The sequence below is a fragment of the Sarcophilus harrisii genome, chromosome 2, assembly GCF_902635505.1.
Source record: "Sarcophilus harrisii chromosome 2, mSarHar1.11, whole genome shotgun sequence".
In the NCBI taxonomy this organism is placed as follows: Eukaryota; Metazoa; Chordata; class Mammalia; order Dasyuromorphia; family Dasyuridae; genus Sarcophilus; species Sarcophilus harrisii.
Genome location: NC_045427.1, coordinates 438,446,891 through 438,471,426, shown reverse-complemented (window position 1 = coordinate 438,471,426; position 24,536 = coordinate 438,446,891). Strand labels below are relative to the sequence as shown.

The following is a 24,536-nucleotide window of genomic DNA, read 5'->3' as shown; positions in this document are numbered from 1 at the left end:
AACAATATAAATAAAAATATAAAAAATATATGTTATGCTAATATTGGTTTGTTTTTAAGTCAACATACAGCCTTCAGGGATCCTTATGCTTAATATGTTTAGGGGTTTAGTGTATCCTCCTCTTTTCAATTTGAGTTTAACACAACTGAACTAGACAACCTCTTTGTTCCCTTCTAGCTAAATCTATGATCATGTGGCTATTTGTAATTACTAGCTGCATAATAATAATGACATGAATAATTCAGGTTTATGTAGTATGTTGAAGTTTAAGGAACAAACAATCCCATTTAATAGGGGTATAGTGAAGACACTGAGGTCACCCCAGACAGCGAGAGACAGAAATGGGATTTGAATTCAGTCCTTGTGGTTCCAAGATCATTTTTCTTTCCACATACTTTTACAATATAGCTTATATACTGTAATTATATACAAACACAGATGTCTTGGTACCTTTATAGACAGATTTGCAGAAAGCCTGAAGTTTTCTTTCCAGCATTAAAAGCTATCTGAGAGAGACATCTCACTTATTTATGAAACATAATTCACTCCCTACTAGGAGAATACTTCACTTTTTTCTGGTTTTTTTTTTAATTATTATAACTTTTTATTTACAAGATATATGCATGGATAATTTTTCAACATTGACAATTGCAAAACCTTTTGTTCCAATTTTTCACCTCCTCCTCCCCACTCCTTCCCCCAGATGACAGGTAGACCAATACATATTAAATATGTTAAAGTATATGTTAAATACATTGTGTACAATTAACCTGTGAAGGAAATAAAAAATGCAAGTGGACAAAAACAGAGGGATTGGAAATGCTATGTAGTGGTTCACACTCATTTCCCAGAGTTCTTTCACTGGGTACAGCTGGTTCTATTCATTATTGAACAAATGGAACAGATTTGGTTCATCTTATTGTTGAAGAGAGCCATGTCCATCAGAATTGATCATCAAATAGTATTGTTGTTGAAGTATATAATGATCTCCTGAGCCTGCTCATTTCACTCATCATCAGTTCATGTAAGTCTCTTCAGGCCTTTCTGAAATCATCCTGTTGGTTATTTCTTACAGAACAATAATATTCCATAATATTCATATACCACAACTTATTCAGCCATTCTCCAATTGATGGGCATCTACTCAGTTTCCAGTTTTTGGCCACTACAAAGAGGGCTGCCACAAACATTTTTGCACATACAGGTCCCTTTCCCTTCTTTAAGATCTCTTTGGGATATAAGCCCAGTAGTAACACTACTGGATCAAAGGGTATGCACAGGATGATAATTTTTTGAGCATAGTTTCAAATCGCTCTCCAGAATGGCTGGATGAAATAGTTCACTTTTTAAGTGCTTATTGAAGTCTATGCTGGACCTGAAGTTAGAGACAATGACTTCCCCCAATGAATACCTTATTCTTTCATAGTCCATTCATGTACCTTAAAAAAACATTCTAAAATGGTCCTTACATCTTTACCCAGTGGGGAAGTTGTAGAAATGTCAGTTCTAATAAGAAGTGAAAAATGAAAGCTTTCTCATAAAATCTAGAACATGTGGAGATTCTTTAATAGTGTTGAAGCTTTCTGGAGTTCAGATCTCCTAATATGATCTTGATTCAGTTCATCCAGTTCAAACTTCAGTTATTTCCATTAGCTCTTCTCTGTCAATAATCTTTTTTTTTGTATTTCCTCATTCCCTCCCCTTGAAGATTCTTATTTCTCCTCCAAAAAGCCAACTCTAACTGCTAGATCATCAGTACTGTCTTGGCTTAGTCTACAACAAACATGGCAACATCTTGAGAATGGGAATGAATGCACTTCCCATTGAATTTGTCTACTCTGAACCTCTGACCCATTGGTATGGGACAAATTAAGGTTGCACTTGTGATATGGGGAGAGCATGGTGCTAGAACCAATCATCTAAAAGGAATAATTGTGTTGTCTTTTAAAAATTTTTATTTAATATTTTAGTTTTCCTAATTACATGTAAAAACAATTTTAAGATGATTTTTTCTGATCTTCAGTTCCAAATTCTTTGCGCTTTCATCTCTTCCCCTCCCATTGAGAATGCATGCAATTTGACATAGGTTATACATTTATAGTCACATAAAACACATTTCCATATAAGTCATTCTATGAAAGAAAACACAAAGGAAAACAAAACCAAGAAAAATAAAGAAAGTAAAGAAAAAGCATATTTTATTGGCACTCAAGTTCTACCAGTTCTTTCTCGGGAAATGGACGTACTTTTCATATAAGTTACATAGAATTGTCTTAGATTACTGTATTATCTGAAACTATGTAAATTATTCATAGTAGATCATCAAATAATATTGTTGCTACTGTGTACAAGATTCTTCTGCTTCTGCTTATTTCACCTCTTATCAGTTCATATAAGTTTCTTCATGTCTTTCTGAAAACATCCTGCTCATAATTTCTTAAAGTACAATAGTATTCCATCATAATCTATACAATTTGTTCAACCATTTTCCAATTGATGGATGTCCTCTCAATTTCCAATTCGTTGTCATCAATAAAAGAGCTGATATATATATATATATATATATATATATATATTTACAAATAAGTCCTTTTACTTTTTGTTTTTTATCTCTTTGGGATATAAACCGAGTAGTGCTATTTTTGATCAAATGGTATATGTGATTTTTTATAACCCTTTGGACATAGTTCCAAATTCCTCTCCAGAATGAAATACAACTCAGAATACAACTTCAACAATAGTACATTAGTGTTTCAATTTTCCTATATTTTCTCCAACATTTGTCATTTTTCTGTTCTTTTATATTAGTCAATATGACAGGTCTGAAATAGTAGGTTAAAATTGTTTTAATTTGCATTTCTCTCATCAGTAGTGATTTAGACCATTTTAAAAAATATGACTATAAATAGCTTTGATTACTTTGTTTTAAAATTGCCTGTCCATATCCTTCAAAGATTTATCTATTGAGGAATAGCTCTTATTTCTATAAATTTGATTCACTTTTCTATTTTTGAGAAATGAAGTCTTTCTCAAAGAAAATCACTGTAATTTTTTTCTTCTAAAGTAATGATTAAAAACTATGTATATTGTTCCATCCTATTTTTCCTCTGCTTATCCTATTCTATCTTTCATTTTACCATGTCCACTCTCAAAAGTGTTTTGCTTCTGACTTTTACCTCCCTCAAACTATCTCTTCTTCTATCAGCTCCTTTCTTCCCCTCCCTCTCTTTCTCTATTCCTACTTTCCTGTAGGGTAAGATAGATTTCTAAATTGAGAACATGCATTATTCCCTCTTTGAGGCAATTCTGATGAAAGTAAGGTTCATATGCTCCCCTCTCTACTTCTCCCATTTTTCTTCTACTGTAAAATCTCTTTTAGGGTTCTTTTATATCAGATAATTTATCCCATTCTACTTATCCCTTTTCCCTTCTTCCAGTGCAATCTTCTTATTCATCTTTTGATTCCATTTTTTAGATGATCATTATATTCAACTCACATCTCAGCTTTCAGCGTATGCATATTCCTTCTAACTGCCTTATAATGAGAAAGTTTTTAAGAATTATATAAATATCATGTTTGCATGTAAGAATATAAACAGTTCAATAATTTATGACTTTTATTTTTCCTGTCTACCTTTTTAAGCTTTGACATTTTGTATTGGCAAGTCAAATTTTCTGTTCGGCTCTGGAATGTTTGAAAGTGATTTATTTCATTGAATGTCCATTTTCCCCTAAAGAATTGTACTCAGTTTTGCTGGGTAGATGATTCTTTATTGTAATTCTAATTCTTTTGCTCACTGGCATATCATATTCCAAGCTCCCTGATTCTTCAATGAGGAAGCTGCTAATTCTTGTGTTGTCTTAACTCTATTCCCCACAATATTGGAATTGTTTCTTTTTTTATCCTTGTAGCATTTTCTCCTTGATCTGTGAGATGTGAAATTTAACTATAATATCCCTAGCAGTTTTCATTTTGGTATCTCTTTCATAAGGTAAACAATGAATTCTTTCAATTTCCATTTTATCTTCTGGTTCTAAAGTATCAGGGTGATTTTTTTTGCTAACTTCTTGAAAGATGGTGTATAGGCTCTTTTAAAAATCATAACTTTCATATAGTCCAATAATTTAAAATTATCTCTTCTGGATCTATTTTCTAAGTCAGGTTTTTTCCAATGAGATATTTCACATTTTCTTCAAAATTTCCTTCTTTTGATTTTGTTTGATAGTTTCTTGATGTCTCGTAAAGTCATTACCTTTCATTTGCCCAATTCAAAATTTTAAGGACTTATTTTATTCCATGAGCTTTAACTTTTGTATCTCCCTTTTCATTTAGCAGTTCTAGTTTTTAAGGAGTTTTTTTTTCTTTACTGAAGTTTTATTTATCTTCCCCTCCTCCCCCAATTTGGCCAATTCTTCTTTTCAAGGTATAATTGTCTTCACTGGATTTTTGTGCCTCTTTTATTATTTAGCCTATTATATTTTTTAAGTTGTTATTTTCTTCATGAGTTTTTTGTGTGCCTCCTTTACTGAGGTGTTAACTCTTTTTTTCTTGATTTTCTTGAGTCACTCTCATTTCTTTCTCAATTTTTCCTTTATCTTACTTGATTTTTAAAATACTTTTTGAGGAAAAATTCTTTGATACCTCTGCTTTAATAACTACAGTAACAGGAACCTCAGTATCTCACAAGACACTTTATTCCATTGTCAGCAGACAGCTTTGGGTTTTTTGTTTGTTTATTTTAAAGAAGTTCTTTCATATGTCTAGTTAAAATGAGCTTCGATGTTACTTCCATCTGTTGAAAAAAAACAGTTTTATTCATTTAATAAACATGAGCACTTGCCCCATGTATGATATTATGCTATGAGGTTGAGGATGTCAAAAAAGAGATAATTTTGCTTTTAAGAAATGTGCAATCTTCTTGTGAAGATATAGTACACACATTTTGTCAAAATTAGGGTAACCATGATAGTTGTCATGAGACGTTCAAGAGGAAATGTTACTTATTCAGGCAGTGTAATATAATGAGAAGATGATTAGTTTGACACTCTGGATTTCAAGTCTCCCTCTGCTTTTGAGGTTTTTTTTTTGTTTTGTTTTGTTTTGTTTTGTTTTTGTTTTTGTTTTTGTTTTTGTTTTTGTTTTTGTTTTTGTTTTTGTTTTTATACCTTGGGCTAGGTAGTGAATCTGCCTGAGCTCCAACTTTTTGAGCTGCAAAATGAGGAAGTTGGATTGGATGACCTCCGAGGTATTTTATTCTGGTCCCAAATTTTATGTTTTAAAGTAAAATTGGTTGTAGAAGCACTAAATGGTCTCATTTCAACTAAGGAAATAAGAAAAGGATGCAAGATTTTCAGAGAAAGGCAACCAGGATTGCAAGGAAACTACAAACTATTCTATACCAGGAAGAGATGAAAGCTCAAAGAACACTTAGCCTGCCAAAGAAATAATTTGAGAGAACTATGAGCAATATGAAATATGTCTTCAAGTATCTGAAGGTCTGGTATATAGAAGAGATAATGGATTTGTTCTCTTTGGTCCTATATGTATGAACTAGGAGTAATGGACAAAAGCTTGACAGGGATATTTTATCTCAACTGAAGAAAATAACATTTCCTAAAAATCAAAGCTTCCCCAAGGTAAAGTAAGTTACCTTGAAAGAGAGTGAGTTGCATATCTCTTGAGAACCTCATGAAGAGGACTTAATTTTATCAATGAACAAATATTTACTAAGCATACTAAGTATACTTGATTCTGTTCTAAGCCAGTAGGGATACAAATCGAAAAAAATGAAATGACCTCTCCTTTTAAGGGATTTCCATTTTAATGGAGAAGACAAATACATCAGAAGGAGCTTAGATATCATAAATCAGAAATGTTATAGAGGGGGAACTTCCTCAGGCAGGGATTGAATTATGACATCTAAGCTTCTTTCCATCAGTTAGATTTGATGAGTATATGAATGATGTAGGCAGCTAGATAGCTCAGTGGATAGAGTGCTAACTCTGGAAACAGGAAGAACTGAAATCAAATCTGGCCTCAAACACTTATCATCTGTGTGTACCTAGGCAAATCACTTAAACTCTGTTTGCTTTAATCCAACGGAGAAGGAAATACACCTTTTCAGTATCTTTGCCAAGAAAATCCATGGACAGTATGGTCCATAGAATTACAAAGAGTCAAGCATGGTTGAACAACTGAACAATAAGAACAATAACAGATGATGTTGCACTTTGGCTAAGTTTTCAAGAATATAAATGAGAAGCCTTCATTGGGGCACTGTAGATAGGGAAACTAGTTTTTTTTTGTTTTTTTGTTTTTTTGTTTTAAGACAAATGCTGACAAATTCTGAACTTAATGATACTAATCTAGTTGGAAAATATTGTTTGTGGGAAATGGAGGTAGGTAAAATAGGTTTGGGAGAGAAAGAGAGTGGAAAAAAGTATTTGTTGAATACCTACTATGTGACAAGTACCATGCTAGATGTTTTACAAAAATTATCTGATTTGATCCCCACAACAATCCTGGGAGTAGGTGCTATTATTATCCCCATTTTATAGTTTAGGAAATGGTGGGAAAGTTTGAATAACTTATCTCCAAGGTCATATAGCCAGTGAGTGTTGGAAACTGAATTTGAATTCAGATATTTCTGACTCCAGGTCAAACTCTGTGCAAATGCATTTCCTAACTGCCCCCAGATTATGAAGGGCTTTGGAGGTAAAAGTAAGAAGTTAAGATACAAAAAGTTATTTATTAGGAAGCCCTTGCAAGATTTTCAACATGGTAGTTTTGTTGTGTGGTTATTTTTTGCTTGTTCATTTTTTTCTCCAGATTGATTTTAAAAGGCAAAGATCAAAATTAAAATGATATTAATTTAGGGAATCAGTTTCATTTACTTAATTTAACAAAAAAAATTTGTTCAAGATTCTCAAAATATCATGACAAAAATGAAAGAGTTCCTGTCCTCAAAGAGTTTATATTCCAATGGGAGTTACTATGCAGAAAAAGACAGTAATTGTAAAAGGAGAGGGTGTATTAATAATGAGGATCAGGAGTTTGTGTAGTAGGCAATACTTGATCTATACTTTGAAAGAAACTAGATATTCTAAAGGATAGAGGTTAGAGGAGATAAATTTCTAGACATGAGAGGCCACTTGTTCAAAAGCTCAAATACTGAATGTCATATTTCATTGAACAGCAAGTAAGCCAGCATCAATGCAACATAGAGTGTAAGAAGGGAAACATTTCAGATTTCAGATTGAGAGGACAGGCGGGAAGCCAAATTGTAGAGAACTTTAAATGTCATACATTTTGTCCTAGAAGGAAAAGAAATAATTATAAAATTTTAAGAAATTACATGATCAGATATGTTTTACAATACCAGTTTCTTTGTAGATGCTGCATGGAGGTGATGATGATTAGAAACCAGGCAACCTATGAGGAATCTATTATAGTAGTCCAGGCAAGAGGGATGCAGGTCAGAATTAGCATAGAAGTTATTTAAGTGGAGAGATAGAGATAGATTTAAGATACCATGATTATTAATTTGGTGAGTATTAGCCACTGAGAGAGGGATTGAGGGAGCAAGAAGAAATAAAGAAGATTGCAAGATCGCAAACCCAAGGAAGGCTGTGCCAAAGAAGAAAATGAGGGAGCCTGGGGAATGCATGGATTTTCACAGAAAGATGACTTCTCTTTTGGATATGAGTTGAAAATGCCTATGGAAACTCCAGATGAAGATATCTAGCAGACATTTGGTTGATGAAATTAGAGTTCAGAAGAATAATCCATATTAGAGATATAGATTTGGAATAGTCTATGACAAACTTTTTTTCCCTCATGTCATCTAGAGTGTAGAAAATAAGTAAATCACAGCTAACTTATACCTGGTTTTCTTTTAGGTTTACTCTCTATGCTGTGGATACAAGAGGCCGACATTCAGAGCTGAGCACTGTTACACTGAGGACAGCTTGCCCTCTGGTAGATGACAACAAAGCTGAAGGTATGTTCAGGGTTAAATATAAGTTCCTTGAAAACATATGTACTCAATGACTTCAATCTTTTCCTTCTTCAAAGGGCTTTCTTCATGGTTTGAGAAGAGAAAAATGAGTAGAAGGCAAGGAGGATGAGCAGGAAATATGGTACAAGACTAGGAGGCTGGACCTGGTGTCAGGAGTCCTGGTTTCTGACATTCATATTATAAGCAGATCATTCCTTCTTTACTACTATTCGTTATTTCATTCTTTTTATTTATATCCCTAGTATCTAGCATAGGACCAAGCATGTGGTGGATACCTAGTATTATATGACCTTTAGTTTTCCATAAAATTAGCATAATAATAGCGATTATATCTTTCTATCTTACAAAATTGTTGTGAGGCTCAAATGAGATATCTTGGGTATTTGATAAACACCACCACCTAACCCAGATCTTACTTGGGCAGATTACCCATCTTAGGTAGATGTTTTGTTGAGTTTGTTGTTCAGTAATGTCCACATCTTCATGACCCCACTTGGGGTTTTCTTGGCAAAGATACTGGAGTGGTTTACCATTTCATTTTCCAATTCATTTTGCAGATGAGGAAATAGAGACAAAAAGGGTTAAGTGATTTGCTCACTGTTACACAGCTAGGAAATGTCTGAGGCCAGATTTGAACTCAGAAAGAGAAGTCTTCCTGATTTTAAGTCTATCACTCTAACCATTGTACCATACACCAGTATATATACATCTGATATACCTAGAATATTCAGCCACTAACAATTTTCCAAATATCTAATTGTAACCTTTACATCGACATTGGTCAAAATTATTCAATAATGGATAGTTTGCTTTACCAAAAGTGTAGTTTATTTACTTGAATCCATCTAATCATTTTGGAGAACTATATTCACAGTTATCTCTTAAGAAATGTTCTGTTCAGCCCCATTTCCCATACTTCCCTTATAAATCTACCTGTTTTGCCTTCTTTTCAGAGATAGCTGACAAAATCTACAACCTCTACAATGGCTACACCAGTGGCAAAGAGCAACAAACAGCTTACAACACCCTGATGGAAGTGTCAGCCTCCATGCTTTTTCGTGTCCAGCATCACTACAATTCTCATTATGAGAAGTTTGGGGACTTTGTCTGGCGGAGTGAAGATGAGCTGGGACCCAGGTAGGGGTGGGAGACAACTCTACTTTTTAGCACAAGACCCTTCAGCTAAGGACCTGGCAGGACTTTCTAGAAGGAATTTGAATAGCATCTTATATTTTCAAATGACAAAAAGTGATTATCTCCCAGTTATTTTAACTAGAAAGGAGAAAAGGGCAGGTACATAAGAGCATAGCTTGATGGATATGATTTTGTCCAGATGGGCCATAATAGACCTCATTCGTAACCTAGCTGCCACATTGACACAGGAGATAGCTCCTGTAAATATTGGAGCTTGGGGAACAGAGGTTGAGCTAGACAAATTATCTGACTTTCTGTTAGTTCTCCCTGCATATCACCTTTAGATCTAATGCTGATCCTCAATCCTAACTGGAATTAATACTCCTTTTTTTAAATTCAAATCTGTCCTCAGACATTAATTAACAGGGTGGCCCTGTTTGCCTCAGTTTCCTCATCTGTAAACTGAATTGGAAAAGGAAATGGCAAACAACTCCAGGATCTTTGCCAAGGAAACCCCAAATGAGGTTATGAAGAGTCAGGCATGACTGAAAAAACAATTCAATAATAAATCATAAGAGGCCTGAAGTTCTGGTCTTGTATTTTGTTTTCCCATTTTGCTCAGTTCCTGAGATTTTTGGCTCTCTGAAGACTACCTGGCACCATTCCAGCTTGGCTTTTAATCTCCATTTCCTCCTTCCAATTCTTCTATTTCTTAATTATTCAATGACAGTAATCTCTACTACCAGGGACACAGTATGCTATAGGAGAAACAGTACTGAATTTGGAAAAAGACAACTTGAATTTGAATGCTACCTCTGCTACTCATTCCTTGAAATGACTTTGGGCATACTACTTTGCCACTCTAGGCTTAATTTCTTCCTCTATAAAACAACAGCTCTCTAAATTTACTCCTAGTGTTAAATCTATGAATTGCTGGAGATGGGCATTTTTTTCACTGCATGTTTGTCTAATCATCTAATATTATTGACTCTTTCCCTGGTAAAAAGGTAAGGAGATAAAGATAAATAAGAAATTCAAGAATAATTCTCTATTATATTTAACATAAATTCATAACTGGTTACTTGTTAATGTAACAACTTTTGGTTTGATTATAGACTTTTCATGGACATTAATAAATAAATTGTTTGGATCTCACAAACATGTGAATTTCACAAACTTACTCAACAAGGTGCTAAGAATTGTGATTAAGACATAGAACTAATGCATAACTGGGAATTGATGTGTACATAAATTTGTTAGTTTAAAAACATTTGTTGGCTTGAGTTTACTCATGATTCCATACTGCAAATGGTGAAGATGACAAAATATTCTTCAATTAATTAGAATCTTTAAAACAACTTTGAGAAATAGACCAATGTTTATAACTTCATTTTTAAATTGAGAGACTTCAGTTCACTTCACTTCAAAACATATTTATTATATGCCTACTTACGTGCCAGGCATTACACTAAGCACCAGAAATGGAAAGACAAAACAAAATCCATCCTATCCCTGTGGATAGGGAGAAAAGAGGGAGAAGAAGAGACAAATAAACACCAGTAAGTGAATGTAAAAATATCCTAGAGTAAATCTAAAGTAACTGCAGAAAGATGGACGAGCCACTAATGGGAGAATCAGGAAGAGCCCATGTAGGTAATACTACTTACTGAGTCACTGACTTAGTTATTCTAGAAACTAAGGGCATTCATTTATTCTTTTTTTAAACAAAAGTGTTTTAAAGATTGAGTCTCCTCATCTTAATCAGATTAGAAGTATAGAGGCTACTCAAAAGATCATGTCAGTATAAATCAGCATGGCAATTTGATCTCTTGTTCTTGCCAGAGACTTTTTGCCCTTCCTTAAGCAATCTTTTACCCTCTCTCCCATTCTCATCCCTTGTTATGGACTTATAATAATAATGCTGAATTTAGCATAAATAACTAACCAGCATAGCCCACAGAATCCTCGAGCTCAAGAAGTCCATTGGCCTCAACCTACCCTGTAACAAGGATCATAGGCATGTGTAACTGTACGAAACTCCATGTATTCTTACAGCAACCTTTTAAGTACCTACTATTACATGCTAAACACTATCATACAAGGATGAATGATATTGTCTCTGCCCTAAAGAACCTTAAAGCATAAAGGTAAAGCCAAATCCCAATAGTACACAGAGCCCCAGTCCTTATCTTAGCCCACCACATCACCCTATCAAATGACTACTTATCCAAGTTATTAATGTTTGGAATGAAGCAGAAATATCCAGTCAGATCTTGGATAAATTGTGAGGAAGATAACTTTTGTCTTTAGTGTGTCCCCTTCTAGGGTTCCCCCCCCACTTCCAAGTCAGTGATTTCTTGTCCCTTACTTTTCAATCATGAAAGAGAACATCTGACAAACGCATTCAGTTTGAGTTTATATACTCTAAATATGATATCCCTCCCAAGACGTGTATTGTAAGTCAGCTCTCAAGGAAAGGATAGTACCTATTCAGTGCCTAAAAGGAAGGAATGGTTAAAGGTGAAATTTCAGACATCAATGAGAATCTACTTTGAGAGGCATGTGCATATGTATGCTCATGCACACACACACACACACACACACACACACACACACACACACAGAAGAAGGAGAGAGGGAAGTAGAATCTTCAAATCTTGGTGCAAGCTATTATACACACTGCATTGTATGAGATAGTCCTATTCTTGTTAGACAGTTCTATTCTAAATTCTAGGATCATATGATTTGTATTGGAGAATATCTCTTCCAATCCTATAATCCTACAGTGAGAAAGTAAAATCAAAAGTCAAAAGTTAAGTGCTCTATTCAAGATCACTCATTAGTGGTAAATGCTATCCCAGGTGTGGTCTTATATTCACCCCATAGAACTGATAAGGACTTTAGCTCCCTAAAAGGCAAAAAACTGGAATTCGGTCTAACATTATAAAACTCTCCTTTCATAGTCTGTCTTATCAGTATATTGAGTCTTAGACTCTATTTTTCCCTTCACATGAAAGGGAGGTTCATTGCGAGAAAGGCAGTGAGAAAGGCCATCATATATGCAGATAGACAGATCAGTAGATAAAAACACTCAATGTGAATCATCAAACCCACCATCTTAGACTTGTCCAGGAAAAAAAAAAAGACATTACTTTTACTGTGTTTTCCCACATTGCTCATTGGGTACTCAGCAAAAGTTTCCTCAAAGTTAAACCAGGGATCCATTCTTGACTCCAGCTTTACAACTTGTGAGAACAATTTATGACCTTCCAGGACATAAATTTTTGTTTGCTTGGGACTGGCTCTCCCACAGAGACAATTCAAGTTGTAGCTACTTTGATAACTTGTTAACCTCCAACCATAAGTTAGTGTCTTGCTCTCTACCCCACTCCCATCACTATGGCTTCCTCCATCTTTAACCATCTTTTGTTGTTTGTCAGCCCTTTGGCTTCTCTTGTATCTTAGTACTTCATTGTCTATTACTAGATATTGACAGTAGAGATTGGTTTCTGATGATTTCCAAAAAATATTGCAGAGAGAGTGAGGTAGGTTATGTAAAAGAAATGTCCTCTCAAATAGGATTATAGATTTAGATCTGGAAATTATCTTAAAAGGCCATTTAGTCCAACCCATTCATTTTACAGTTGATAAAACTGAGGTTTAATGACTTGCCCAGGATCACATCTCACATCAGAGGTTTGATTTGAATCCAAATATAATTCACTACCTACTGTTACAATAAGGACAAAAGATAGATAGATAGATAAAGACTCTATAAGTCCATTAAAACTATAGATTAAGCTGAAAAGGGTCTCATAACTTGGAACATAGAATGCCAGATCCAGAAGCATCTCAGAAAATGGAAAATTAGAGTCAAAAGTTACAGAGAATAAAAAATATTGGAACACAACAGATCAGAAAGAAATCTTAGAAATCATTTAGTCTAATCACTCATTAATGATAAAGATGAAGACACTGAAGCCTGGAAAGGGATAATAACTTGCTTTTCTCAACTGGTCTGGACTGAGTGTTCTGACTACTAATCCAATGCTTTTTCTATTATAGTATAATAGAGACTGATATGAAATTATCTTAGAGATTCAGATAGATTCCCTCTCAGTAGTTATTACTAAATATGTGCTATGTGCCAGTATCTTTTACAGTCTATGAATCATGGGGTACACAATAAAATAAACACTAAAGTCACATATCTATAGCAGTTAGGGCAAAAAGGAAACAAAGACTTGGACATGAATGAAAATGACTAAATAGCCTAGCACTTACTAGTTTATAAAGTACTTTCTTCAAGTCCTTTGAAGTAGGTAGTAGAAGTATCATTGTCTACATTTTATAGATGGGGAAAATGAGGCTGTTAACATGCATTTATTAAGCATTTATTAAGTATCATAAGTGATTATGCCAATCACTGTATTAGATACCAAGGAGACAAAGAAAGGCAAAAGAGAGTTTCATGTTCTTCAAGAGCTTACATCCAAGGCATCAAATAATTTGCCCAGCATTACAAAACAGATAAGTTACAGAGCTGGGGCACAAACCCAGGAAAGTCCAATCACCCTCTTATGCATTTTGTATACAAGGTGCTCTTAGTTTGTCCACAAACATCTTAAATAATTAAGTAATTCTTATACCGTTCTAAAATATCTGATTCAAACCAAGTATATTCTCCTCATCCCCAACTTTATTCCTCTCCTACCTTCTGCTTGGGCTAGGCCAATTGTAAAGCAATATGAATTCAAGGATTGTTTTCTGACCTAGGACCATATTGATCTATGAAGGTCTTCTAGGTGATTCATAATCTTATGAAAAATTAATTTCTATGTTGTAAAAATAGCTCCTAGCCTAAATCAACCAGTAAGCATTTATTTAGCACTAATAGTTTAGTTCCTATTATTAAGCTGATTAAGTATCTTTTTTGAAAGTCTTAAGGAAATGCTTTGAACCTTGAGAAGTTAAGTGACTTGACAATTCACACAGTCATTGTATAGAAGCTATAGGATAAAATTCAGATCTTCCAAAATTCAAGACCAGCTCGCTGTTCCCTATATTTCTATCTGCCTTAAAAGGAAGAATTTCCTTACTTTGATTTCTCTATAACAAGGAAATCATAGGTTCAAATATATACATGCACATGCACATATACATATAGACAATAAAAGTAATATCTATGTGCTTAATACTGTGGGGGAACAGAAAAAAGACAATATAGAAGCATGTGATACCTTTCTTCCTCTTCTTAAAGGACATAAGTACTAGGGCTTAGTGGCATCCTCTAAGAGTCTCTAACTTCAAAGTAATCTAAAGCAGTGCTTCCTACACTAGAACTTTCCTGATTCCCTTAACTACTAGTGCAGTGCTTTTCATTGAAATTGCCTTGCACCAACTCTATATTTTGATATTTATTTATATATAGACAGGTCTCCCACAATGAATATAAGCTCCCAGAAGGCATTTTGCCTTATTTTTTCTTTTTGAGTCTCTTGCACCTATCATAGTGCCTGTCATATAAAAGATGCTTAATAAATGATTGTTGAAACATTCATTGTTTAGGCAATGTTAGGTGTGGTACAAAGTGAGATAGCTAAAATCCAAAGTCTTTCCTCATAGGATCATAGATCTTAGACTTAAAAGGGGTATCAGTAATGATCTAGCCCAATCCCTTATTTTTTCTCTTTACAAATGAAGAAATTGAGACCCAGAGAAATGAAATTATTTGCCTAAGATAATGCACAGCTACGATGTGAAACTAGGTTTTGCTCAGGAATTCCAAAGGACTCGTTACACTTTACCATTTAGCCTTTAAAATTAGACTAAGAATAAGTAGTGCATTTTGTAGTGGTCATCTAAGAGACAAGATTGCCTCAAAGAGAATGCTTTGTGTGCCCATGTCAGAAGTTGTGGGATCTTGAAAACTCCAAGTATCCAGTCCCAATCACATCACATGACAGCTTACATAGTAAGATAATGTCAGAGAAAGGTCTAGAAACCAGTGATGCTCATCCTGTCTCGACCCATGTGTGAAAAATACGGAATAAAGTTGAAAAGACAAAGTAGAACCTAAACAAAAAAGGTCTCAAAGGCCAACACTGCAGAGTTAGTAAACTGATGAGAAAGGCAATCAGGGAACCAAATAGGGAAAGAAGCTCAAGATTAACTTGTAGCCTACACAATACACATGAGAGGATAAAGAGCTAAAGGCAAAAGGATGAGGCAGGATGTTGTTATAGAAATCTCACATTTGAGATTATGAAGGCTCATATTAGGCGACAGCTGTGGGAAGGGAGTCAAAAATAAATTGCAAAATGGAGAATGATGAAAACTTTATGTTGGTCAAACTATAGGAAATAAAGAGGAAGGAATTAAAAAGAATTCCAATATTTCTAGGCTGAGAAATTGAGAATATGGTTATGCCTCTGTTAGAAACAGAAAAGTTAGGAAGGAAAAAGAAAGCAGTTGGTTTTAGGGAAAGGTATGACAAAGAGAGGTTTAGATAAACTGAATATGAGAGGGTATCTAAGTCTAAACTTTTAGAAATAAAGGTCTAACGATCAAGGGTAAAGATGGAGATTTAATAGTTATCTGCAAAGAAGTACAGATAAAACCATAAGAATGTATGAACTCACCATGGGCTTGCATATGAATCATTTCTATTTCTTTTCAATGCCAGGCACTGTGCCACTCACTGGAGATATGAGAAAAAAACAAAGACAGCACAAGCTAATGGGAGAGACAACATGTAAACAATTATGTACAAACAAGAGAGATATGGGATCAATTGGAGATAAAACTGATAGAAAGAACTAGAATTAAGGGGGATTGGAAAAACTTTTCATAGAAGATGGGACCTTAGCTGGGACCTGTAAGAAGCCAAGAAGTGGAGTAGAGAGAACATTGAATGCATGGGATACACCCAATAAAAATGCCCAGAATCAGGAGATAGAACAATGTGATCAGTGTCATTGGGTAACAAAGTACATGAAGAGGGGTTGGAATATAAGGTGTAAGAATACTGGGGAGAAATGTGAGATGCAAGATTATGGAGAAAAGCCAAGAAATTGCTTGAGCTCTCCCCAGTTTCCCCTCAGAAAGAGCATTAACTCAAGGCTCTAAAAGAATTTTGGAGTGACAGAATTCACAAAGAGATGCAATGAAACAATTTTCCAGAAAGCAAGTGACTCAACCCCAGTTCAAAAAGCTTAAGACAGTTCCCCCTCTGCCCCAGGAACAGAACTCAATTTTTAAAATGAATATAAAACAAACAAACAAAAAAGAGCCCTTACTATGAAAAGCAACTATGCTTATAGGAAAGATCAAAACACAAACTCAAAAGAGCTCAACAATGTGAAAATACCTGTATGTAAAGTCTCAAAGAGAAATATGAATTGGGCTCAAGCTCTAAAAGTCTTCTCGAAATATCTCTAAAAGGATTTTAAAAATCAAGAAAGAGAGGTAGAAGAAAAATTTGGGGAAAAAATGAGTTATGCAAGAGAATTATGAGAAAAAGAATCAACAACTTAGAAAAGAAAGTACAAAAATGACCAAAGAAAACAACTCCTTAAAAAATAAAATTGGTCAAATAATAAAAGAGATACAAAAGCTAGCTAATTGCTTAAAAATTAGAATTGAGTAATTGAAAGCTAATGGGTCTATAAGACATCAAGAAATAGTCATACAAAATCAAAAGAATGAAAAATAGAAGAAAATATAAAAATATTTTATTGGAAATATAATTGATTTGAAAAATAGATACAGGAGAGACAATTAAAGGATAATCAAGAAAAAAGCCTAGACAGCATCTTTCAAGAAATTATCAAGGCAAACCTCACTGATATCCTAGAACCAGAAGGTAAAATAGCCATTGAAAGAGTCTGCTGATGATCTCCTGTAAGAGATACCAAAATGAAAACTCAAAGAAATATTATAGCCAAATTCCAGAACTATCATGTTAAAGAGAAAACATTACAACCAGCCAAAAATATCCAATTCAAATATCAAGAAGCCACAGTGATGATTACACAAAATTCAGTAGCATCTATATAAAGAATTACAGGGTTTGGAATATGATATTCCAGAAGGCAAAGAATCAACTATCCAGCAAAATTGAACATGATCTTTCAGGAATAAAGATGGATATTCAATGAAATAAGGAACTTTTAAACTTTCCTGATGAAACAGGAAGCATTGAAGCATAACAAAACATTTAATCTTCCAATACAAGATTGAAGAGAAGCATAAAAAGGTAAAAAAGGAGAAGAAAAAACCAACAACATGGCATTCAATAAAGTTAAACTATTTACATCCCTACATGAGAAAATGATTCTTATAACTCTTAAGAACTGCATTTCTATTAGGACAGTTAAAAAGAGTATACTTAGAGAGTGTGGATATGGCTTGGCTTTGATGTGATTATTTAAAAAATAAGGGGTGAAAAAAAGATTGAATCATAAAAAAAGGAAAGGATGTAACAGAAAGGGATAAATTATGTCATATAAAGAGGCATGAGAGACCTATGACATTCGAGGGAAAAAAGGAAAGATATGGACATTGTTTGAGCCTTACTCTCATTGGATTTGGCTAAAGAGAGGATAATTTACACAATCTAGTTGGGTAAAGAAATCTGTCTTACTCTTTAAGAAAGTAGGAAGGTAAGAGAAAAAGAATACGGGGGGGGGGGGAGTGCCTAATAAAAGAAAGGACAGATTGAGGGAGGCACTGGTTAAAAACAAAATAATGGTGGAGAAGGACAGGGTGAAAGGAAAGAGGATGTAAAGTATAAACAGGAAAAGTAGGATTGAAGGAAATATGCAGTTCGTAATCATAACTGTGAATGTGAATGGGATGAACTCTTCCATAAAATAAAACTGAATAGCAGGGTAGATTAAAAACTAGCATCCTATAATATGTTGCTACAGATAACATATTTGAAATGGGGAGACACACACAAAATAAATATAAAGGGCTGGAGGAGAATATATTTTGCCTCAGCTAAAGTAAAGAAAAAGCAGGGGTAGCAATTGTGATCTCAGACAAAGAAAAAGCCAAAAAAAAAAAAAAAAAGTAGATTTGATTAAAAGAGGCAAGGAAGGAAACTGTATATTGCTAAATATATGTATATATATATATATACATTTACATATATATATGTGTGTGTGTGTGTGTGTGTGTGTACCATAGAAAATGAAATAACTTAGTACCAAATATATACGCACCAAATGGTATAGCATTCAAATTCTTGGAGGAAAAGTTGAGTTACAGAAAGAAACAGAGAGCAAAACTCTACTAGTAGGAGGCTGTAACCTCTCCCTTTCAGAACTAGATAAATATAATCACAAAATAAACAATTTAAAAGTTAATTTCTTGAATAGAATTTTAGAGAAGTTAAATATAATAGGCCTCCGGAGAAAACTGAAAGGGGATAGAAAGTAATATACCTTTTTTCTAAGCAATACCTCCACAAAAATTAAACATATATTAGTACATAAAAGCCTCACAATCAAACATAGAAAGGCAGAAATATTAAATAAATCATTTTTAGGTCACAATGCAATAAATATTACATGTAATAAAGGGCCATGAAAAGATAAAGTAAAAATTAATTCAAAATTAAATAACCTAATTCTAAAGAATGAGTCAAATGATAGAGTATAGAAATATTTCATTTTCATAAAAGAGAATAACCATGAGACAAGAGATTAAAATTTATTGAATGCAATCAAAGTTGTACTTGGGAAAAATAGTAAAAGAGCAGATCAATGAATTGTGCATGCAATTAAAAATAGAAAAAGAACAAATTAAAAATCTCCAATTAAACACCAAATTAGAAATTCTGAAATTCAAAGAATGAATTAATAAAACTGAAGTATGAAAATTATTGAACTAATAAATAGGAAAAAACAATAAAATATATAAATCTTTGGTTAATTTTAATTAAAAAAAGAATGGAGAAAAAATTATCAGTATCAAAGATGAAATAGGTTGAATTCGCCACTAATGAAGAGGAAATTAAAACAATAATTAGGAACTATTTTGCCCAATTGTTTAGCAATAAACTTGATAATCTTAGTGAAATGGGTGAATAGTTACAAAAATATAAATTGTCCAGATTAACATAAAGAAATATTTAAATAACCCCATTTTAGAAAAAGACATGCAACAAGACATCAATGAACTCCCTAAGAAAAAAATCTTCAGAGCCAGATAAGATTTACAAAAAAATTTTACCAAACATTTAACAAACACATAATCAACTATCATATAAACTATTTGCAAAAAATAGGTGAAGGACTCCTACCAAATTCTTTTTATGATGAAAATATGATGCTAATACCTAAAGTAGGAAGAAGCAAGCAGAGTAAGATAATTATAAACTAATTTCCTTAATAAATGTTGATACAAAAATTTTAAATAAAATATAAACAAAGAGGTTATAGAAATGTATCATGAGGACAATATACTGTGGACCTGGTGGGAGTTCTACCAGGATTTCAAGGTTGCTTCTATCTTATGAAGATGATTAGTATTTGACCTCAACAATAACAAAACCAAAAGAGATGCTGAAAAAACTTTTGATAAAATATAGCAGCCATGCCTACTTTAAAAAAAACAAACCTAGAAAGCATAAGGGAAAAAAGGTGTTTTCCTTAAAATGATAAGTAATATCTATCTAAAATCATCAGCAAGCATTATCTGAAATGGGGTTGAGCTAGAAACTTTTCCAGTAATGTTAGGGGTAAAACAAGGATGCCCATTGTCACCACTATTGTTTAATATTGTATTAGAAATAGCTTTAGCAATAAGAGAAGAAAAATAAATTGAAGGAATTAGATTAGGCAGTGAGGAAATTAAGCTATCACACTGCAGATGATATGGTAATATACTTAGTGAATTCAAGAGAATCAACTATAAAAACTTCTTGAAATAATTAACAACTTTAGCAAACTCAGAGAACATAAAATAAACCCACACAAAACACCAGCATTTCTATATGTTACCTACAAAGCTCAAACAAGAAGACACTGAAAGAGAAATTCCATTTAAAATAGTTGTAGACAGTATAAAATATATGGGAATTTAAGTTCCAAGATAAACCCAGGAACTATGTGACTACAACTACAAAACACTTTTCATGTGAGGAAAGTCACATGTAAACCATTGGAAAAATATCAATTGCTCACAAGTAGGTTGGGCTAATATAATAAAAATATATAAAAGAATGACAATTCTACCTAAAATAATTTATTTATTCAGTGTACTAAAAATTATATTATGGAGCTAGAAAAATAATAACAAAATTCACCTGTAAGAACAAAAGGTCAAGAATATCAAGGGAATTAATGGAAAATATGTAAAAGTAGGGCATCTAGCTGCGCATTTTTGATACTGGCTAAGAAACAGAGTGATGGATCTGTGGAATAGGGTAGGTACACAAGACATACTGTAAATGATTATAGTAATCTATTTGATAAACCCAAAGACTCAAACTTCTAGGATAAGAATATAAGACATTCCTCAATTGATAATTGGTCAATGGATATGAATAGATAACTTTTGGAGGAAAAAATAAAGCTAAGTATAATAATATTTATTAGAAAAATTCAGATTAAAACAACTTTTGAGGTACTCTCTCATATCTATCAGATTGGTGAATATGACAGAAAAGAAAAATGATAAATTTTGGAGAGGATGTAGGAAAATTGGAACACTAATGCATTGTTGGTGGAGTTGAGCTGACCATTATGGAGACCAATTTAGAACTATGCCCAAAGGACTATAAAACTGTATATCCCCTTTGATGTAGTGCCTCTACTAGGACTACATCCCAAAGAGATCATAAAAAATGGAAAAGGATCCATGTGAACAAAAAATGTTTAGGGTGGTGATAAAGAATTGGAAATTGAGGAAATGTCCATCATTTGAGGAATGACTGAACAAGTTGTGGTCTGCAAATATAATGGAATACTATTGTGCTTTAAGTAATTATTAGCAGGCAGATTTTAGAAAAAACATGAAAAGACTATATGAACTGATGCTGAGTGAAGTTAGCAGAACTAGAACATTGTACACAATAACAGTAAAACTGCAGTGATCACCTCTGATTGACTTAGGTCTTCTTAGCAATACCATGGTCCAAGATAATTCCAAAAAACTCATGATGGATATTCATATCCATACCCAGAGAAAGAACTATAGAGTCTGAATTCAGATTGAAGTATACTATTTTCACTTTTTTTGGTGGCTTTTCCCTTTTGTTGTGTACTTTCTTTCACTCCATGACTAATGAGGAAATATATTTCCATAACTATATATGCATAACCTATGTATGATTACTTGTCATCTTAGGAAGGGAAGATAGAAGGAAGGGAAAATTTTGCACTCAAAATCTTATAAAATGAATTCTGAAAATTCATTTTTACACAATTGGGAAAAAAGTACTAATAAAAAAATTGAGAGGCTGGAAGTTGTTTCATTTGATTAAAAAAAAAAAGAAGAAAGATCACTTCATTGGTATCGCACAAAAAAAAAAAAAAAAACTTCTTGTCTTCCCAGGAAGGTTTTATGATTACAGTGTGATTTTCCAGCTACTGGTATCATGGAAAATAAAATAAATTGAGTTTTGAGTGGAGTTATAGGTTCCAGTCATGATTTTGTCATTACCACCTTACTCTGACTTTGAAAAAGTCACTTGACTTATCAGATCTATCAGTTTCTGACAGCCATAGTCCCACAACCCAGAAATTTAGATGAAAATAAAATCAGAAAGTACTTTCAAGATATAGATGTCATTGACCTTGTAAACACACAGTCATCACTGCTTAATCATTAGGTATTTTTTGTGCCCAAGATTGTAGAGAGATTTAGCACAGCTAGCAGAGAGTGCTTTCCTAAAAGGACACACATTCACACTCAGAAAACAGAAATATTCAGAGAAAACAAAACAAGAAATCACAAACTTTGAAACTGCCATACTGTGGCAAACCAAAGGCTCAGTTATGATCTCATACTCTCTTTTGAAACCAGTGGGCTCTGCCATGGTATGATGGGTCAAACTCTAACAAATATCAGCCTAGACACTGATTCTATATATTGTCTAGTGAAAGCCTTAGCTTGTAAAAGAGGCTAATAATGCTTTTTTAGGGCTATTTGCCACAGAAGCTGACTTTTCATTCCCACAGCATACGATATCATTGAAGGAACATCATGTGCCGTCTAGGCCACCCTATATGTGATCTGGAATCTCATATACAGTATAGTCAAGTGATTCTTGTACAATGATATAGATGTTAATGAATATTTAGTTGACTCATTGATGAAGAACACTCCTCCTGAGAGAGTTTATTTGAACTTTGGACAGCTAACAATGATCCAAAATATCCTTTACAACTTCCTCCTCATCTCCTGCCCCACTGGTTCTAGTTTTGCCCTCTGGGGCCAAGCAGAACAATCCTGATGACTTTTCCCCACAGTAACCCTTCAAACACTTAAAAACAAAAAGCATGTCTCCTACTCCAATCTTCTCTTTTCTAGGCTTAACATTGCTTTGCCAAATTATATAAATGTGAACATCAATTCTTCAACAATTAATTATATGGCAAAGACTCCAGTTCTCCCCCTATTCTGGATGGTGATTCAGCTTGTCAAAGGTATTTCTAAACTGTGACAGCCCACTCTTAACTCAATTTCCTTGACATAGGTGTCAGTTTAGAGGACAATATTGCCATGTCTCTCATATATACATTCTGTATATCTTAGTTCACTTAAAAAATAAGTCCATTTTTTAATTGCCATGTCACATTGTTGATCAACATTAAGCTTTATCTTGTTGTTCAGTCATTTTTCCTTCATCCATCTTCCATCAGGAAGAAGGCATTATGCCCCACCATCAACGCCCAAAGCCAATATTCTATTTAAACTACTTCCTGCATCAGAAATTTTATTTCCATATTTGGAAAAAAAAACCCTATTTGGGGTTTTCTTGACAAAGATACTGGAGTAGATTGTCATTTCCTTTTCTAGCTCACTTTACAGATGAGGAAACTGAGGCAAAGTGAGCTAAGTGACTTGACCAGGGTAACACAGCCAAGAAATAATCCTAGGTTTCATTTGAATTAAGCAAGATAATCCCAGAGGTATATCCACTGCCCCACCTAATTTCCCCCATTGCATTTTATACTCTAGATAATTTTTTAAAAATACCTTCTTCTTTCCTATACTTGTTAACTTTATTTTCTTTTGGATCTGTGTAGTCTCATTCAGCTTAACTTATCACTATAGCTTACAAGGAGGTTAAGGGTCCTATCTGTTGTCAAAAATATTAGCTCTCACTCTGAATTTTGTGTTTATCTACAAATTATATTAGCATGCCATCATTACCTTCAGCTAGTTCACTGGCCCCTATCACCTAACCATAATATGTCCTCCAGGATATATATCAAGCTGCCCTGATTTCCTTATGTGGTAGTACCTCCCTCTAGAATTCATATTATTCCTCTATTGATGAAGATTTTACAGATGATAGATATGTTCTCAGATACCTTCTGGCTATGTGACCCTGGGCAAGTTACTAACCATTATCTCATTTTCTTCACTTGCAAAATGGAGATAATAATTGTATCCAGCCCTTGGGGTAGTTGTGAGGATCAAATAAATTAATGTTTGCAAAGTGCTTTGCAAATTTTAAAGCACCATACTGTTATTATTACCTATAAAATGAAGGAGTTGGAATAGTTCACCTCTCTTATCCCTTTAAGCTTAGACATTTCTTTTGAATTCTTTTTTTCTTTTAGTAGTAGAAATAGATTTGTTTCAAGTCATCAACATGGTAAGACAACCAACAAGATCTTTTAACTATAGGTATGTGTTTTTGCCTGTAAGCAATCTATGTGAGTGTGACCTTAAGTGGCTGGCATGCATGGGGCTGTTTCATGACAAGTTAAGAGATGGCAAGTTAGTTTATCTTGAGACACAGAGAGCAAGCCAGACAAACAGTAGTCACTAGGGTACAGTGGACACACCTGGTACATGTGAGTCATGTAGAAGTGTTCTATAGGTGAGACACTGGGTGTGATATCAGTCCTAGTCTATTCCTAACTCTTAATCCTAACCTATTCCTTGGCTTCTCTGGGCTCTGTAGTGACTATGATGAGCGAAGATTTTCCCAGGAGTGCCTTATTGGGTAGGTCTACTGGGTAGACTTTTTCCCCATGGTTCATTAATGTTAAACCTCAAAATGTTTATCAGCTCAGCCTCTCATCCACAGTAAAGCATGCCCATAAAACTTAGTGACAAGAGGGAGTCTATTGCCTCTAAGTAATAAATACATCAGGCTGGTGTCCCCCAGAGCCTGGTTTCTATGGCAACTACAGGTTA

General features: G+C 33.9%; 1 protein-coding gene across 1 annotated transcript in view; it reads left to right on the top strand.

The window, feature by feature from the left end:
• The window catches only part of ASTN2 (astrotactin 2), a 1,113,071-nt gene that overhangs the window by 1,074,458 nt on the left and 14,077 nt on the right, over positions 1–24,536 (top strand). The window contains exons 21-22 of the mRNA XM_031949426.1: positions 7,900–8,000; positions 8,972–9,155. Coding sequence (XP_031805286.1) covers positions 7,900–8,000; positions 8,972–9,155 — 285 coding nt within the window. The remainder of the gene's footprint in view (positions 1–7,899; positions 8,001–8,971; positions 9,156–24,536) is intronic.